The 16702-nt window shown below is 41.2% G+C and overlaps 1 protein-coding gene across 2 annotated transcripts in view; it reads right to left on the bottom strand.

The window, feature by feature from the left end:
- The window catches only part of dph1 (diphthamide biosynthesis 1), a 69625-nt gene that overhangs the window by 8905 nt on the left and 44018 nt on the right, over positions 1-16702 (bottom strand). For both annotated transcript variants that reach the window (XM_061827108.1, XM_061827109.1), the window contains exons 6-9: positions 15028-15149; positions 8422-8490; positions 6545-6701; positions 5159-5259 (exon numbers count right to left, since the gene is read on the bottom strand). In XM_061827108.1, the coding sequence (XP_061683092.1) occupies positions 5159-5259; positions 6545-6701; positions 8422-8490; positions 15028-15149 (449 nt within the window). The remainder of the gene's footprint in view (positions 1-5158; positions 5260-6544; positions 6702-8421; positions 8491-15027; positions 15150-16702) is intronic.

Genomic DNA, 16702 nt, shown 5'->3' with positions numbered 1-16702 from the left:
ATAGCAATTTAATTGGGCTGTTGTCACAAACTCCAATGGATAAGATTAAATGCTGCAATGCACTGGGTGGTATGGCGGTCTAGTCGAGATAAGCACGTGTGGCGAGCAGATATGTGTACAATTGTACAAAGCCTGCTTGGGGATAGTCTAATTACATACTTAAGAGAATATGATAATAGCGGCTCCCTTATATGAGTATGTGGGTGTCAAAAGGCAGAGAAAGCTTGGAATAGGCCTCTGCGCTCTATCAGAATTTCTCTCTCTTGCTTCCATCCCTCCCACAATACAAGAAGACTGGATTTGGCACATTGCAAGACGCCTGGTGGTTTGTTGTGTCTATTGTAGCTAGGCTCACACAAATATTCATAGGAGATGATGGGAGGTGGGGGGAAAAAGCTGCTGAACAATTTCTAGCTGAGTGGATCAGATAAGCCAAAAATACATGCAGGCTGTGCGTCTGATAAATTACAGAAGCAATTATGAAACATTGCTGCCGTTAGCTTTGTAAAACACATCTTCCCATTCTATCCCGACAGTAAACTCACTCAATGAATGAACAACATCCTTGATAAAGATAAACAGCTACATGGAAATTGTCTTTAAAAAAAAAAAAATCCCGTCATTATTTTTTTACCCTACTACTTCCTTCTACCAGGATAAATCCGATGAATATTCTGGGATCATTTTATGATAATCCTCTCCAGTTTTAAAAAGATTAAATGGAAAATTATAGGATAGTTGGACTAATGTATTGTTAATGTAATGTTTCTGGTGGCATGGTGGAGCAACTGGCTGGAGTGTCGGCCTCAGAGTTCTGAGGACCGGGGTTCAAATATAGGCCCCGCCTGTGTGGGTTTTCTCCAGGCACTCTGGTTTCCACATCCCAAAAACAGGCATTAGTTGGAGACTCTAAATTGCCCCTAGGTGTGATTGTGTTTGCGAATGGTTGTTTGATTTGGATGTACTGTACCATGCAATTGGCTGGCAATTAGTTCAAGGTGTACCCTCCCTCCTGCCTGATGATGGCTGGGATAGGCTTGAGTGCTCCCGTGACTTCTGAGGATCAGCGGCTCAGCAAATAGATGGATGGATGTAATGCTGCGGGATAATTGACAAGCTTTTTATTGAAGGAAAGGTACATTACCCTGAATGTTGTTGGGGACATTTTCATTTGTGGGATAGCTATATTGTGTGAAAGTCACCACATTATAGGGAGGAAACATTCAAAACATCCTTTAATCACTTATGTCCTCAGTCGTAGGTTGAGTTCAAACTTCAAGTCATTTTGGACAATTGTATGTTCCTGTTTAGACTGTGAGGACAGTGTGGGGGGAGTTCTTGTTATTTTCCAAATGCACAAAGCAAGATCCATAAAGTTATGTTTGGATGAGATTTGTGTAAAACAAACTCAATCTAACTTTATGGCACATCAGTGACCGCTGATGTAAAAAATGAACAAAAAATAACAAGACATTATCCAACATCTCGTAAAAATCTTTCCGGATGAGTGTACGCTTAATAGCCGTAACTCCATATTTTCTTCCATTTTCACTTGGAAAGTAATCGTCAAGTTTCCAAGTACTTTTGTCCATTTGTGCGACTAGTAAAATGTATACAGGTCTGAAGAAAAGACTATCATTGGATTTAAACAGTGTTTTCCCGAGGGCCACTCTTTACATGCAACCTCTGTAATGAGGTTTTGTTGCCGGACGAGCTGGGCCCGACGCACGTAATTTGAATCAGCCTGCAATAGATGGCCAAACAAAAGGGAAAAAACACTTCACTGTGATGACTTGCTTTCCGAGACTGGCCCCTCCCAGCTCCCTCCACTTTGCTCCATCTCTGTGACCAAACCCCTCTCAATCTCACTGAAACTTGCTGTCTGTCCATTTCTCAGTCCCGCTCCTCCCTTACACATCACATCTCTTATTGCCGAGAGAGGCAAAGAGCGACTGGTCTGAAATTTAAAGCGCATGGGAGCGCAAGTATAACTTGAACACTCGCACATACAAAGTCAATGTTCACATTCGTCCTCATCCGTTAAATGACTGACAAATTGGGGAAACGCCTGCTACTATGAAATTGGTTTTCTCAGTGTAAGTGCAGAACAGCAGTATTCAGTAGCAGGGAGTTTATCACACTGGGATTATTAGCAAAGTGTTTTATCATAAATACCCATGTGCATCAAGATCCTCAGTCTACGCGGCATACAGTACATATGAAATCTTGTTTATTTAAGTAATCCTTGGCGATCTAACAAATACCGTAATTTCCGGCATACAAGCCGTGACTTTTCTCACACGCTTTCAACCCTGTGGTTAACGCGGTGATGCGGCTAATTTGTGTATTTTTTTCTAACGGCCGCAAGGGGGCGCTCGAGCGGAAAAGGTAAGAGTGAGAGTGGTGGAATATATGTGCCAATGAAGTGACTTATGACAGCCCTGTTAGCGCTGCACTAGCATTAGCGCTGTGCTAGCATGTTGCTGCTGTGTTCCTGGCGTGTCTCAGTGATATTTACCGGTCAGTTTTATTTCAACTGACCTTGTTAACGTGCGCTAGCGGGGTGCTACCGTTGACATCGGACTGGCGTTAAACTCTTTCTGTGTACCATCTTTCTTTGTAAATATCTCGTGTTTCAATCTGCGTTTCAATGTGGGCACTTGCGGCTTTTACACAGCTGCGGCGTGTCGATATACCAAATGGTATTTCCTTTACAAATGTACTCCGTGAGGCTTGTAACCAGGTGCGCTCTGTAGGCCGGGAATTACGGTACTAAGTGAGCAACATACAAATATACCCTGATATGCTTCACTTGTCTGTTGATGAAAGTGGACAATGTTCCAATGCTGCAATGGCAAAAGCAGAAAAACTCCCTATGAATGCTTACTATATTCATGAAGCTGTAGGCCATTTGTTCTCTTCTTGTTACAGCAAGCAATTTATGATAATGCCCACTCACCCTTTGACTAAATACACAATTCAGTCGTGATTGCAGAATGGAACTTCCAGGTGCATTTTAAGCCACATAATTTCTCTGAAAGATGCCGTTCAACTGGAGAGTTTACTCAAAATGCATTCCATGGCTGATTAGTGGTCATCAAAAACCCAAAGTGGTCCATGGGTAACTTGGAATTTTGGGACATTACATCTATGCAAAGGACATTTACAGTTGTAAAAGTACGTTTGTCCTTCAATTCCGTTTGTCTTTTCATTTTTCTTTCAGATATGGCTTTGACTATCTTGATACCGGGGAACTATGTTGACATGGCCATCTCAACTGAGAAACAATTATATTTTTTGGGGGGGAGGGGGATTGAGGGGTGGTTCAATTACTTGGTGTTTTACACTACTTGCTGGGGTAGTTTCTTATCCCACATTCTTGTCAAGGTTTTGATCAGGTTCCTGGTTTTGGACCCTAGTTTTCTTGTAATTTTACAGCAATTCCAAAGTAATAGGAAAGAGGAGCTCTGGAGCTATTCTGTTAAAGGTAGTAGGCAGGCCTATTGTGTTGTAAGTGGCATTATCTGTAACCGATTTTGACAAACTGCTTTTGGACACAAATAGCTTGGACACATGGGGGGGGGGGGGGGGGAAGACGGAAATAAAACAAATGTATTACTGGCACAATAGGACAATAAGTGTTTATTTACTAAAATGAAAAGTTGTGACCTTTTCATAGAGAGCATATTCAATTTCCCATGCACTTACTGCGGAAGTGGCACAAAGCGGGAAAGGCCACAATGATGCATTCATTTGCAAGCCTTAAGCAAACAACCCAAACTAACCGAATATTCATTGTCATCTCCGAAACGATTTTTCTCAAAGTAGTGCTTTTTGCAGCAAGGTCAATATCACAATGACGTGCCCTTTGCGTCCTCATCAAAATCACTCACTTATCATGATCATGTAAAATAATGAAGGCCTTAAGTGGCAAACATTATCAAACTTATATACCAATACAATGGTAACTCTCTTTAAATCTGTTCCTTTTATTCAACACCAACTGTTTTCATAGGATATATGTGATTTGGTCATTTCCTACACACTGCTTTGCTCACTAGTATGTGCAATAAGAGGTGAAATTATCAGAAATTTTAAAAAATGAACATTCAACAAGTTAGAGTATTTAAAAAAAGAAAAAAAGAGCCATGTTTATCATGTATATTCATTCAATCTCCGTACCGCACAGCCTCAATAGTGACGTGGGTGTGCTGGAGGCTATACCATCTGATTCTGGGTGTGAGGTCTGGGGTACACCCCGAACAGGTTACCACCCAATCGCAGGGCAAATAAAAAGACAACCATTCACAGACATATTCACACCTATGGACAATTTTAGAGTCATCAATTAACCTACCATGCATGGATTGGAGATGTGGGAGAAAAAAAATCTAGAGAAAAGCTATGCAGGCAGTCTGGCACTGTTTTGCCATGATGTTTTGTTCCATTTTCATAATCACATTGAACATTTTGCATATGACCCTAAAATTGCTGTCCATCCTGTCATTATGGGTTAACTGCCCTTAAAGAAACACAGATGCTTTCCATGAAATTATGACCAGCATTTTGCCTTTCTTCAAAAAGAAAACAAAACTGTTTTGTCATTTTCATCATATGATGTGTGTAGTGAAATGTTGTCAAGCACAACATGTCCACTATGTCAAAATGAAATATCTATTGATGAATAAAACCTTGAGAAATTTGAAATATATTTGTTCAACAGTACACAGTGAGCTCCAAACTGAATCATGTTGCTCAATAAGGTTTTACCATGTGCTTATTATGCTCACATCAGCCAAAAATGTCTACCTTTCACCATCCACACATTTTGCTCTTTGCATGTACATTGTCTGCTTGTAATTAATCCATCTAAAAAGTGAAGAAGCTTGAGCAATATCCATTTCTAACATATCTACTTAAAACAATAAATATGAAGTTCAATGGAAAATCTCAACTTTTTGGGTGGTGAAATGAAGTCCTAAAGGAACATCATAGTTATATTGACATGGCAAGTGTGGAGAATTCAGGAAGGCATCGAGAACATTTGGCCAGTGCTTTCATAAGGGTTGTGATCAAGCAACATTAATTAAGTGCATGGTACATGTGCCCTACTTTTGGTAACGTGTTAGTGTACGTGTGTGCGCATCTAATTACTCACGCATCGACATCAGGCAATAGATCCAACTTGCTGGGGAAAATCTCAGACAGAAGAACTCGAAAAAAGCTCCTGCGCAGCGTCTGCAGCCTTGATTCCAGGTGCTACAGAGAAAGTGCGACAAAGCGGTAATCCTCATATCAAAACATCAATTGCGCTCCGAATGTTGACACCTAGCCACTTTAATTTACACTCAACTAACATAGAGGCACAGGTTCCATCACCAGCTTTAGTAGAGGGACTCTTTTTCTTTCACACCCGACACAGAGGGGTTACATGGGAAATCTACAAATACAGTCTTCCTCAGAGTCCAAGATGACTCTGTGAAAAATGGAAATGCACACATATGCCTTGTCCAAGGTAGGCAACAGTATCTAAGCGAGGTTCCAGAACCCAGTGACTTTCTGATGGGCAGATACGAATATACACCGGGGAGGGTTTAACAAGTACAAGTGTGTCACTTTTCTCAAGTTTTGGAACTATACTGATAATGAGGAGTTATTTCGGGGGAAAAAACAACTAATGTTAGTTTGGTAAGACAAAATGTGGGTGTTTCTGTCAGTCCATTTGAGTTTTTGATTTTTCTCATCAGATCATACTGAAAACCATATCTGTCACTCCACTTCTTAATCTCCATAGATCAAAATGGCAGAGAAGTTCAGTTCTTTTAAATCTCCCTTGAATCATCCTCAGAGTTTATGCTAAAATATTACCTCTCCCTCGGCGGAGGGCAGAAGGACAACCACCATATGTCTTTGACTGTATATCGATGGCATTTACATGCACTTCATGTAGTGGATTAGCATATTTGCGCCAGCAAATCATACGTTGTGTGCCAAGCGGGGTCCTGAAGTATCTCAACCATAAAGTTTTTCAGACACTATCATAGTCCGTAACGCTTGATAATGATAGTGGCATTGAAATTGAGGGTATTAAAGCAGAGAAGCGTGGAAAACATGCAGAGCACAAGTCTCACGGATCAGGTGATAACGAATGACTGACCTGGATGAAATCAGAACGCGCATATCATTGACGTTGGGTCCGAAACCTCCTATGTTCAAATTTGGTCAATTCCATATTTCTTGATTATTATTAGATTATTAGTCTGACCCCAGATAAATCTGCTAATTTGACAAATGATTGACCAAGTATTAAAAATGGTTTGTTTTCTCATGATAAGTGATGCCCACGGTGGATGTTTTATATAGAATTATGTTTAGTTTATGTTTCATCATTTCATCACTTTGCCCAGTGTGAGAATTTCTGGTGCTGGAAGCTCATGTTACTAAAAATGTCAAACTGAAAAATATTACAAAATAGTTGCACAGCAGGCCTCAGGATACAAAAGCTGCTGAAACACAAAAATAAATGAAAAAATTACGTTCTCACCTCGAGAACTTTTGGGTTTCCCTGACGCCCCAGCGTTCCCAAAATGAGCCCCCATCTCTGGGCCGAGCGAGCCTTGTCGATGGCCTCCAGCCTCAAGGCACGCATAGCCTCGTGGTCGTAGTACTCCCTGGAGAAGACTTTACTGTAGGGGTCGTACCTACAGAAAAAAACAACATGCATACTCCTCATCATTATCCAACGAATGCAGTTAAACCAACTATTGTTCAGGTATCTGTCACAAGGACGGAAATGCAAGACAAGATTAAAAATCCAATCATGAAAACACATCAAGTATGACACCAGTTCATGTAAACTCGAGCTACTTCAGAGTATCTCATCTGATTTCCTTGGAAACAGGGCCGTCACTTGAGATTAAAATCTTGTTTGTGACAGGGACCGTTGAGCTGTGCAGCTGTGCATATACCTATAACACAATTTCACTTTGCATACAAACAACAAGTTATCAAAACCACATTTTACCCTCACCACGTATTACCAGGGTGCATATACCTAAAACACAATTTGCCTTTGCAAACAAACAAACGAGTTATCAAACCCATATTATATCCCCCAGAAAGTCTTATAAGGACACAGCAGTATCGTAAAGGCAAGAGTTATGATTGATACTGTCAGAGATTGTAATTTGTTGATGCTCATTAGCAAGTTTTTGATTTGTAATTCTGTATTTTGATGATCTTGAATTCATGTACAGTAAATGCTGAATGTTTTAAACAGTTGTTATGCTGGTGTGGGGTCTCAAATTTACGGCATTACTGAATGTCTAATTAGGCACTCGTAATTGAAGGTCAAGTGTCATCCCTATAAACATTCTAAAACAGATATTGGAAGAAAAAATACATATAGCATTATTCACTTCAATGTCTATACGAAAAAATAAATATGAGTGGAGAGCGTGACACCCATGTACAAAGTTGCAGAAGTCTCATTCGACATCCAAGTGGTCGCCATATTGGCTGTATCTACTGTCCGGACATTCGCCATTGAAAACACACTGTGGCCCCTACTATGGGACACGCCCCTTCAGACACCGAAGCTCTTTTCAAAGAAGAGAACATCTCACAATCGGGTGAAGTGTCCGGGGCAATATTACCCTATTGTTTCGAGCCATATTTAGATGATATGCGGATCACTTCTAACTAACAACAGACTCCCAGACAGTATGTATAAGCCAGACCGGCTAAAGCCGTGCTAGACAGCGAGGCACGACGCGAAAGCCTTCACCGCCGACCCCAACGCAGAAGCCGTCCGACATGCATATCGATACATTCAGCACCCGTCTTACATACGGTGATCTTTTGTTACGTTATGAGAGACGGATTACGTGGCCCCCCCCCGCAAACTATTCTTTTTTTTAGAAGCTGTATACACACCTACCTGTCATTTGGAACCCACAAAGCTCTCGTCCTTTGCACCTATGCAATCCAATTTTCACGATGAACCGGGTCACTTAGTAACTGATGAAGGGTAAATCCATCTTTCAGAGTGTTCGAGCAATATCCAGCAATGCAATGAGCCGGCATTTTGGCTAACACAAAGGAACAACAAGATATCTTCCCGCAGCTAAAACTAATAGAAACAAACGAGTCCGCTTGAGCGCGCTACAGCCTCCGACGTCATTTCCTGCTTCTTGTCGAAAATAAATCCGTCGAGAAGATTTTCATGGCGGGAGTTACAAAAAGCCATTTGTCAAAATCATGTTTTGTGGTGAAAAAACAGATGGGTCCATACAGGCTGCCGTTTTTCATTAATAACATACTAAAAATCATCCATTTTGTGACACTTGACCTTTAATAATCATGTATTTCTTACATTCAATTCTCAAGAAAACATTTGATGTTACATGTCATTTACCTTACCTGTAGGCTGGGATATCTGGATTTGCGATCATGATCGACTCCAGGTGAAATCTTCCATCTCCCAAATAGCTACAGAAACAAAAGGATAAATTTAAGAGAAATTAAGGCAGGAACTCAGGATAAAATGATTTGTGTAGATGTAAATTCAATAAGGAATTTGAATCAATGTCTCCCTTCTCTGTTGCTCAACTTATCAGAGAAGACTAAAGACCCCAAGGCTGAAGCGGAGCATTAGGCCACCTCTGCTGTCCAGGGAACATGACCCCCCAACGATTGGAGGACACTGTTTACAGAGAATGCAAGCCTTTTCAATTAACCATTGGCCTTCTACCAGGGATTCAGCAGACTCCAAGCGTAGGCAGAGTGTACCAACAGAAAGAACACAGAGGTATGTGTACAGGTGTCTGAAAACACTAGGCAAGGCATATCTATTTATACACCACAATTCTCTCCAAGGGAGACTATGAAGTGCTTCTGGCAGCATATAGAAATGGAAACACAAATGGAAAAATAAATAAATAAGAGTGCCTCCAAAAATTATAATAACATAGGGCAAAAAGGGGTGCTCTTTTCTTTCACATGCTGGGATGGTTTTCAATAGTTGGCAGCTCCCTGGAGAGAGGGCTTGGCCCACTCTTTTCCTGGACTGACATTTATTAGTCAACACAGTAAAATTCTGTTTGGAGGAAGCATTTATGAGTGCAGAGTTGCACAGTGCAACAGGTTTAGGACATGAAGTGGACACATTATTGCTCAGAGCCAGGACACAGCCTGAGTGTGTGTGTGTGTGTGTGTGTGTGTGTGTGTGTGTCACAGAGGAGAGATGCTTAGAAAATTGTTCCAAAGTAAAATATGCCAGCAGATGTTGTTTGAACCCAATCATGATGAGGTTGCCAACTACTCTTAGAAACGAAATAAAAGGTTGCCTCAGCAACAATCGTCCAATTTCTATGGTAAAAATCAGTTTGTAAGCTTTGTCCATTTGCATTGTTAATTTCTTCATTTGAAGAAAAAAAATACAAGCAGATACAACAGCCTATGTAAGACTGCTCTCTGCTTCTCTTTTTGGAGGGTATCCACAGGCTTAGGGTATTCAAATTAAATTTTGAAAAAAAAAATTTTAGGACTGCTCCAATCATATTTAAGACCTTACTTAAAAAAATAAACCAAATTGGAATGCGCTGACCAAGCCCCTAAAAGACCAGCACAAGTAAATTATTGTTCCTCCTATTCAGATCACAATCATAGTATAATAGACAAAGAATTACAACTTTTGAGAATGAAAATGGGAATAGTTTGTGTTAGCTAGTTTTTTTTTTTTTTGTTTTTGTTTTTTTTTTAACAATCTTTGAACACCCGCATTAATGATTACATAACATTTTAGGGACAATTTAGGGCTTAATATGAGGAAAAAACTAAATTGTTAAGATTTAATCATGTCTGGAATTCCTATTACTGGTAAGTGGTGACCATAAGTAAACAGGACAAGGTCTCAACTGAGTAGTGAAAATGACAATACAGTACGCAGCAAAATTCCCATTTCCCACAGTCTTTAATAACTACTGCACATAGACTGTCTTCAGAGCTCTAGGAAACCGAATATGTGTTTGTTTCAGCGCTACTCAACATTATGCTGTGAGGGACAATTTGCTTGAATTGAGATTGGATTGACTTCTCACTGCAATTCACATTTGATCAGATGAACCACATGCACCGAGGGGGAAAAAAAAAATTGGAGTCCAATTGAAACTAAGACTAAAGGGAGGTAGTGCTGGGTGCGAGTCACTTTTAGAATCTGGTCTCAGGTTCACACTGAGAACATCCACATTTTAAGAGGGAGCGGTCTCAAGTCAGTGCCCTTTCTTATCAATGTATGTGTACAGTCTCAGTAGGAAGTGTGTGCATGTGTGTTACATCACATATATCACTGATTGTACAATACACTCTCCACTCCTTTTTTGGGCATGAAAACATCCAAGCCCTTCATTTGATTATACTGTGAACAACAAGCCAGCCCCACTTCAGCGACAGATGTCCTCCCTTCTCGCTCACTTCAGAGGCTACTTTTGCTAACCTCGCTCTCATGTCCATCACAGCTCTGCCATCAATAATGAATTATTCTTATTGAATGTGCTCTTAGTAATAACATTATTCGCTGTTACATTATGCAACATCGCCCTCTTTGCATTCACATCTGCATATTGGTCTAATAGGACCAATTTCATTAATTTCTCAATTTGGTCGAAAAGAATAAGATTGCAGATAGTGTACATACAGCCGGAATGAGTTCCCTCAGCAGGCATCTATTTGAAGTTGTGCAAATGGTACAGAGAGTTGATCTTTCCAGTATTTTTAGTCATTGTTACTTTTTTCGGTTTCACATGTTGGGATGGTTTCCAAAAGTCAGAAAGAATGTAATACTTTAATACCATATTATATTTATAAAACTTTACTACAAAAGTAGTTATATTTTATTTACATGCTCTTTTGAAATTCACCGACGTACTTTTATTAAGTAAATAACACATCGATCCATCCATCTATCCATCTTCTACTCGTCATCCAAAGTTGGGTCACAGGGGCAGTAGCTTAAGCTGGGACGCCAGGACATTCCTCTCCCCAGCCACTTCATCCAGCTCTTCTTTGGGTTCCCAGGCCAACCGAGGGATGTAGCCTCTCCAGCAGGTCCTGAGTTGTCCGCTAATATGAAGGAGAGCCCAGACACTCTGCGGAAGAAACTAATTTCAGCTGCTTGTATCCGGGATCTTGTTCTTTTGGTCACGACCCACAGCTTGTGACCATAGGTGAGGGTAGGAACGTAGATCGACCGGTAAATTGAGAGCTTCACCTTTCGACCCAGCCCCCTTTTTTACCACAATCGATCCATACAAAATCAGCATCACTGCAGACGCTGCACCGATCCACCTGTCGATCTCTTGTTCCATTCTTTCCTCGCTCGTGAACAAGCCCCGAGATATATGAACTCCTCCACTTGTGGCAGGATCTCATCCCAGACCTGGAGATGGCACACCGCCCTTTTCCAACTGAGGATCATGGTCTCAAATTTGGAGGTGCTGATTTTCATCCAGGCCGCTTCACCCTTGGCTGCGAAACGCTCCAGTGAGGGTTGGCGATAAGCTTGTTGAAGCACTGTTCCCGATGTGCATTGAATGTTGCAGAGGCATGTCAACCAGGACAGCCCCATAAAACCCAGAGCCTTTAGGAACTCCTAAATGTGCATTAGACATGAGAAATTACAGTCACCCTGTGGCCCCACCTGTTTTTTTGTCTTTTTTTCACTCCAGGGAGAAAAATGAGGTCTCTACTAGAAGTGAAAGTTCTTTTTTGTTTAATTGTCACTGTTGTTTGTAATCGGGCATATGACAGAACCGTAGAGAGGCCATTGTTAGAAATGGGCACAACAATGACAAACTGAACCATTAAGATTTGACGACAGTATGATTATCTACATACTTTCATTGGGATTGCCATGTCCACATCAATCTTATCGTAAAATGATGTGAAAAAAAATCCATTCTCAGAACAGTGCTCAGTGCTTTATCTTCGCCATCACAGGGCCTTATCTACACCAAACAGTTCCCAAAGTGCTTTTACAGAGACTCACATTCACCCATTAATGCACACATTTATATACCAATGAACAATATTTTCTCAATACAAAAATATTTGCCAAGGAAGTTCCAGCAGAAAGGAAACTTTTCTCACCCAGGGCTGAAGGGCAAGCGCTTTAGCACAATGAATAAATTAAGGCTCAGTGTCGTCACGTCCCAGCGGAACGAGTAACGAAGGAGTCAGGCTTACAAGGTTGGTCGGAGAACGGGCGAACGTCGGTGCACACAGGTTCGATCAGGGATACCGGAGCACACGAACGGGACATGAAGATCAACGAACTGGCGGGGACCAATCGTCAACGGGGTGATATAAATACACAGACTAATGAGACGCAGGTGTGCGCCCCAATCAGCGCACCCGTGCAGCTTGTGCTGGAGCGGCAGGATCATGACAAGTGTCTTGCCCAAGGACACTTGAACAGGGTGTAGTCAGAGCTGAGATTTGAACCATCGACTGAATCAAATATATAATGGTTTCAAATCAGATAGTTTGTCATTCAAAACGCTACAATGAGTGGGGATTTGTTGAGCATGTTTTCTAACAATACTGATCCCACAGTCTTTAGAAAATACCTAGTTGGCATAAAATTCAGGTTGATGCATCACAAAGCTTGAAAGATACACACAAATCTGACCTGATAAAAAGTGAGGCACCTTGAATAATGTAGAAAATAAATACCCTTTTTAATTAATCTAATTATACAACCCTTGAAGGATTCAAGTCTGTGTTGTCAGCATTTACTGGATGTGCAGGTTTGAGGATGTGTGGAAAGAGAGTTAGGCAGTGGGAAAGGTTGAGACAACAGAGCGGACCAAATCGCAGACAAATCCATCGATTCTCCGTCCCATCACCCCACTACACACATCAAAGCAAATGCACATTGGATTAGTAGGTGAAGCAACCTGACCCTTACACTTTCTTTTTCCACCACATACACAAAGGCACATGTGCAAGCAATATACAAACACACGCACACCTTTGTAGCTCCCCGTCTGGAACCTGGTTTATGCATATACATCCAAGCTTGGCCTTGTCCCATCAGTATAATCTCATGCTACGAGAGGCTTTATGCACATGGCCTGACAATGAGTATGCGATGGAGCTCATATAATTTCACCTGAGGAATGACCTGTGATCTCAGGGCAGCAAAAAGCTCTTGAGAGATGGATATATCCTTACATATTGTGACCTGCTGCCTCCACCAGTGAAAATGCTTGTATTGCCTGAGGGGCATATGGTTTTTGTTTTTTTTCCCCCCTTACACTCTGCCCGATGCTTCTGAAAGTGAACGTTTGTCCTCTCGCAGACAAGCGGCGAACCCTTCAAACGACACAGAAGAGGAGATGCACGCACACACACTGGTGAGAGCCAACCCACTGTTACAAATGAGCTTCTGGTAGTAGGTACGCGTACAGATATACCGCTGCCGGTGCTCGAGCACATCCTTTCAGCCCAATGAAAAAAGTGCCCTTTCTGCTGGAACCTCCTTTGTAAATAATCGTTTTGTTTTTAACAAAACATATTGTATTATTTAATTTTGTATTCAGAGCAGAATTTTGAGTAATTTGAATAACTTAAATCATATTTAATTATTATCATGAGCAAGGTTTGGCCACTGCCAAGAGGGCCGCGACAATTGCTCTGGGCTCACAGCTGTTTCACATTGGGACTGTAATTAGACCGGCATTTAAGTTGGAGTTTTTTTACACTGACATTTGCCAGTTCGCTGCCTTGCGTTAGTGAGTTGCATTCACTGCCTGTGGGACTCGCCGCTTCTACGCGTAAGTTAGAGTAACCCTAGTCACAGCGATTCTGTGCCCTTTTGTTTGATCCTGTCCTCTTGAGTTGTTAGTTTGCCCCATCGTCATCGGACCTTGCTGTATGTCTTTTGGATCCACACCGTGTACGACCCAGTTCCCGGAATAAACTACATTGAACATTATGCCTCAGCGTTGAAGTCCAGCATTTGGGTCCGCACCCGTACCGGAGGTTCGTGACAATTACATTGTGTTGTTTGTGTTGGAATAAATAAGTTAAAGATTTCTTTGTGTTTTTGTTAATTAGTTTTATCAATAGTTAAGCACTAAGTGTTGTTTATGGGAAGAGATTGAGCACCTGGCCCCCACAAATATTTGTGCACGTGTCTGATGGCCACAGCAATCCATCTCGGCAAGATGACGAGAGTCAGCCAATGAAGCCTCTTCAGCTGCAAACCTCAGGCTGGGTCCTTGGTCATCATGGTAATGAAAGACAGATTTGTCATTGGCCCAGCAATTATAGAAATCGGGAAGAGGGATCACTCACTAGCATGAGAGATCACCTGACCCACCCAAAAAAACCACAAAGATAAACTTGAGTGGACTATCATTATGGATTCTTGGGGTATTTTGAAAAATGCATGTCACAGAAATCTTATTAAAACTGGCAACTGCTTTAAATTGTTAATAAAGTTGGGATCGGCTCCAGCACGTCCGCAACCTTTGTGAGAAGAAGCCAGACTGAAAATGGATTGATGGATGGATGGATGGATGGATGGATGGATGGATGGATGGATGGATGGATGGATGGATGGATGGATGGATGGCTCGAGAATAATGTCATATCTCCTTGTGGTGGGTTGGGATCATTTATGAGGGTATTTATTTTTGATCAATGTTATGTGTGGTGGTTGTACCCACAAGTGCTTGTGTGTTCCTGTCTTTCTCTGTTGCAGTGCACAGCATGTTATTTTTGGCTTTGGCTGCTTCTTTTTGGCCACCCATTAAAAAAAATAAATTGGCACACAGTCATATCTACTTGTCACAGCTTTCTATAACTGGTATGATGTCATGCTGATTATTCCTCAAGTCACAAGGGCATGATGATGGCAGAGGGAATAACTGAAGTGTAGAAATTGGATACTAACTGATTATGCAGATGTATCTGCTGATGGATGACGAGAAAACAATGTAGAGGTAAAACAAGATTTCTTACATTATGGCATTGACGTTGCAGTCCAAGCGAGGAGAAGTGCAGCCCAAAATTTCACCCGGCGACAGAGGTCGACACTGTGGCACCAGCACATCGTATTCTGGTTTGAGGGCTCCACTCACAGCCTTTATACACAATGAAAAATGAAAACAATTATTTTAAAAATGAAATTTTTGTTTTACTAAACCTCTACCTTGCTCTAATCTGCTCAGAATAAATTGCAATGCTGAACCTATCATCATTCCCTGTCCTCCCCTGTAGAACGTGGAAAATAATGTCGTGACTGTGAGGCTATCACTTTTTTATTATTGTGCACGTCCCTGTTAATGCTATGCTCTGTTCTATGCTATGACATATACATCAAGTCACTTCGGTTGCAAACATTTTTTTTCTGCACACTCCAGCGGGCTTTTATCATTGTTCATCGACACCCCTGATTGCCTTGTTTTGTGGACACATTTTGTCATGTTTCTGCAGTTGACAGCCCCCCCAACCTTGTCTTTTTATTCCATACTGGAGAGAAAAAAAAAAAAAAGAGTAATATGAGCAAAAGGCAGAGTGAAGGCAAAAGCAGGAAAAATGGAAGAAGTATGCAAATTATACAGGGAAATGAATATCGGGATTAAAATAGGGAGGGCAGTGATGCAAAAGATGGAGAAAGAGGTCAGAAAAGATTACATTGGAGATGTGATCCCAAAGTCCTCCTTTCTTGGTCATTAACGACTTTGCTCCTCTCCATCACAGGACTGCCAACTTGATTTGAAGCGCAGATGTGTCATGAAATAAATCGTCTCTTCTCAGGCGCTCCAGCTGTATATTAATTCAGGCTAAGTGCAAAGATGAGCACGGCGAGATCAAATTAGCTACGGCACATGGAAGATGAGGGATGAATTGAACGATTAAAAGCTAATTTAAGGCAGTCAACAGGGAGTGAGGGTGAACTCTGAACTTCTGCCGCCCATTCAGTGGGACCTTTCTGTCAGCCTACACAGTGTGAGTTGGAGGCGAAGTCCAGAAGATGCAAGATAAATACAGACCGGGCCTTTTTCAAACATATGATAAAAATGACCCGCATGGCAGAGCGTGGTTTAAATTAAACAGAAATGACATTTGAGCAAACCTTAGGAATCTGTTTAACATATAAAATGGCAATTATGGAACAAAAGGTTGTAAGTGAAATACATTCTCTAGCTTTTGAAACCGCTTGTTGTTTGGGCACTTCTTTTTTTCTGACAATGAGGATGGAAGCAATCTAGTCTTTATGGGTTTTATAACAAGAAAAAGAAATCTTCGCAAAGAGAGGAAACGATACAAGTCGTCACAAGTTGTTACCCCTGACGGAAGCACAAGCAAATAATCACCTTTGTTAAACTGAAGTGAGACAGAGAGAGCAGAAAAGAAAAAGAAAAGACATACACCCCTCTCATTCCTAGAACATTCTCACACAATCAGCTTCATCCAGATGCACTCAAACTTATCTTTATGGGAGTGAGTGCATGAAGAGAATGAGAAAGGAAGAAAAAAAACAGAGTAGTCAAAACACGCCTTAGCACACATGCAAGGTCACACAGAAGTACTGTGCTGTCTAAAAAGGTTTGGGACAATAAAAACTGCAGGTTACATACAACTGATACGTGAAACAAATTTTCCACATTGTATAAAGAGCAAGGAGCTGAGC

The sequence above is a fragment of the Syngnathoides biaculeatus genome, chromosome 8 (genome assembly GCF_019802595.1).
Source record: "Syngnathoides biaculeatus isolate LvHL_M chromosome 8, ASM1980259v1, whole genome shotgun sequence".
Classification (NCBI taxonomy): Eukaryota; Metazoa; Chordata; class Actinopteri; order Syngnathiformes; family Syngnathidae; genus Syngnathoides; species Syngnathoides biaculeatus.
The sequence above is the reverse complement of the archived record's forward strand: the minus strand, read 5'-3'. Positions and strand labels throughout refer to the sequence as shown.